The sequence below is a fragment of the Chrysochloris asiatica genome, unplaced genomic scaffold (assembly GCF_000296735.1).
Source record: "Chrysochloris asiatica unplaced genomic scaffold, ChrAsi1.0 scaffold00055, whole genome shotgun sequence".
In the NCBI taxonomy this organism is placed as follows: Eukaryota; Metazoa; Chordata; class Mammalia; order Afrosoricida; family Chrysochloridae; genus Chrysochloris; species Chrysochloris asiatica.
This window is the reverse complement of record NW_006408573.1, coordinates 6522478-6525029: the sequence shown is the minus strand read 5'-3', so window position 1 is coordinate 6525029 and position 2552 is coordinate 6522478. Positions and strand designations below refer to the sequence as shown.

General features: G+C 40.8%; 1 protein-coding gene across 1 annotated transcript in view; it reads left to right on the top strand.

Annotated features, from left to right (window-relative positions):
• Positions 1-292: 292 nt before the first annotated feature.
• FAM192A (family with sequence similarity 192, member A) overlaps positions 293-2552 on the top strand; it is a 22000-nt gene continuing 19740 nt past the window's right edge. Inside the window, exons 1-3 of the mRNA XM_006863553.1 lie at positions 293-423; positions 977-1075; positions 1558-1679. Of these exons, the coding sequence (XP_006863615.1) occupies positions 297-423; positions 977-1075; positions 1558-1679 (348 nt within the window). The 5' untranslated portion in view covers positions 293-296. The remainder of the gene's footprint in view (positions 424-976; positions 1076-1557; positions 1680-2552) is intronic.

The following is a 2552-nucleotide window of genomic DNA, read 5'->3' as shown; positions in this document are numbered from 1 at the left end:
GAGCCTACCGACAGCTCTGTGGGAGAAAGATAAGGCTTTTTCTGTTCCTGTAAAGATTTACAGCTTTGGAAACATATACAGGGTCGCTATGAGTTGGAACTGACTCAGTGACACTTAACAACAACTCCAGCTCTTAGAAATTAAACTGTTTGAGAATTTCTTCTGTTCCAATTTGGAAGAGAATTTTGAGGTAGTCTCTTGCTGGGTGACCCAGAGTAAAATCTCATTTCTTTTTAGATTTGAAATCCTCATTTTTTTTAAATTTTTTTTTTTTTTTATAGACAAGTTGTTCCATTATGGATGGAGGGGATGATGGTAACCTTGTTATCAAAAAGAAATTTGTGTCTGAGGCCGAACTGGATGAACGGCGCAAAAGGAGGCAGGAAGAGTGGGAAAAAGTTCGAAAACCTGAGGATCCAGAAGGTACATCGGCTTAGAGTTTGACATTTAACATTGTGATCATTAATCCTCACAACAACCCTGTCAAGTAGATAGAAGTATCCTCACTTTAGAGATCAGGGACGGAGACTTAGAGGAGTGAAGTAACCTATATAATGCTTCCTTTGCTGAGAGCAGAACCAGAACATTCATACCTTTTCCCTTCTGTTCTACCACACTCCCTTCCAGGAGATTCCATCTGCAGGTGTGTTGATTATGTGGGTTGTCAGTGTAAGACCCAGTGTCTATACAACTGAGAATGCTGATCTTGTAGAAGGTTTTGGCTGGCCCTTCATCCAATTAACTGCTCGGGCAACAGCCCATGTTGGCACTGATTATTGACTTTGATAACTTCTGACCTCCCTGTGAAGTCCAGAGGGAAACTGGGGGCTTTGTACTAATTTTGTATTATCCTTGCCCTCACATCATGCACAGGAGACTTGACTTTAGAATCATTTGTGATCCCAAAATAATACGAAAATTCTAAAGTATGACTGTGCCTGCCTTCTCTCCCTCTCTCCCCTCTTCTTTCTTTCAGAATGCCCAGAGGAGGTTTATGACCCTCGGTCTCTATATGAAAGGCTACAGGAACAGAAAGACAGGAAGCAGCAGGAGTATGAAGAGCAGTTCAAATTCAGTAAGCCTCGGAAAACAAGAGTCCAAGGGACTCTGCAGGACCTTTTTGTTGCACTTTTGCCTCATGCAGCCCTTTTCTGATGAGGAATTGTCTTGATCCTTTAGTCTCCAGCTACCCATTTGACAGAAAAGAGGCAGCCTTCTGCCTTCTAGACCACATTGAACATTTTTGTTTAAAGCTCAAGATACCCATTTTAACTCTATGCTAATATCTAATAATGGGGAGAGATGCCTTACTTTTATGCCATGTTATACAAAGGGACTTCAAAAAATCTGTGGGAGAATGGAATTAAAAGATAATAGAATTTCTCCACAGACATTTTGAAGCTCCTTCATATATCCAAAAGCTATGATGTTTACCAGTTCTTCCTTCTAATCCCATGAAGGATCTACTGTTTATTAAACACAGGAAAAGGAAAAATCTTACTTGATTATATTTCCCCCCTAGTCTGCTAAGTATTCCTTGCTTAATTATTTCCTCAGAAAACATGGTAAGAGGCTTAGATGAAGATGAGACCAACTTTCTTGATGAGGTTTCTCGCCAGCAGGAGCTACTAGAAAATCAACGAAGAGAAGAGGAACTGAAGGAACTGAAGGAATACAGAATATCCTTTGTACTTTGGGAGAAATTTGTAAAGTGTCAGTTTTCTCACCATTTCTGGATTTCAGTTTACTCAGACATAGAATGAGAGTCTTCTACATGGTGATCTCCAAATTCCTTTTCAACAGATACTCCTGTGGCAGTGATTTGTGAAGGTTGTATTGTGATTGACAGACTGTTATAATCAGAAATCCAGCTCCTTTCAGATTAACTAAAGGCATAAGTCCTAATAGTACCAGAGTGTTCTTGCCTTGTGGGTTTAGACTCTGAGGCCAATGGGTCGGGAAATAAACCTCATCCAAGGGAGAAATTGGCTTCTGAGTTTTAAAAGGAAGTGTTTAGCAACTTTTCTCTGCCCTTAGTAAGACCTTCCCTATACAGATACAGCATTGTCTGTCCCTATGGAAGGTACAGAGGCAGCAACAAGGTTGACATTGCTTTTGGCTCAAGATTGCCTTTTTGGTATCCACTAATAGTCTTCCCAAATGTAACTGGGCAGAAGCCGAATCTTAGTTCCATACCATACCACCCCATCCTTACCATTCTGCTCTCCCAGCAAAGCTTCCTGGTTTCCTCAATCTCAGAAATTGGTACTGCTATACTGGTATGTTTCTCTGCTATTCATAGAGTTTTCAGTGACTAGCGATTCAGAAGTAGTTCATCACTCTGTCTTCTTAGTCTGTCTTTGTCTGGAAGCTCATCTGAAACCTGTCCACCATCTTTTCTGTGGAAAGAGAAGATGGAAAAGCTCCATATCATCAGTGAAAACAAGGCCAGCGGCAGACTGTGGAACAGACCATCACACTTAATTGTACTTCTGAGAAATCTGTACGTGGACCAAGAAGCAGTTGTTTGATTTAAAATTGGGAAAGGTGTG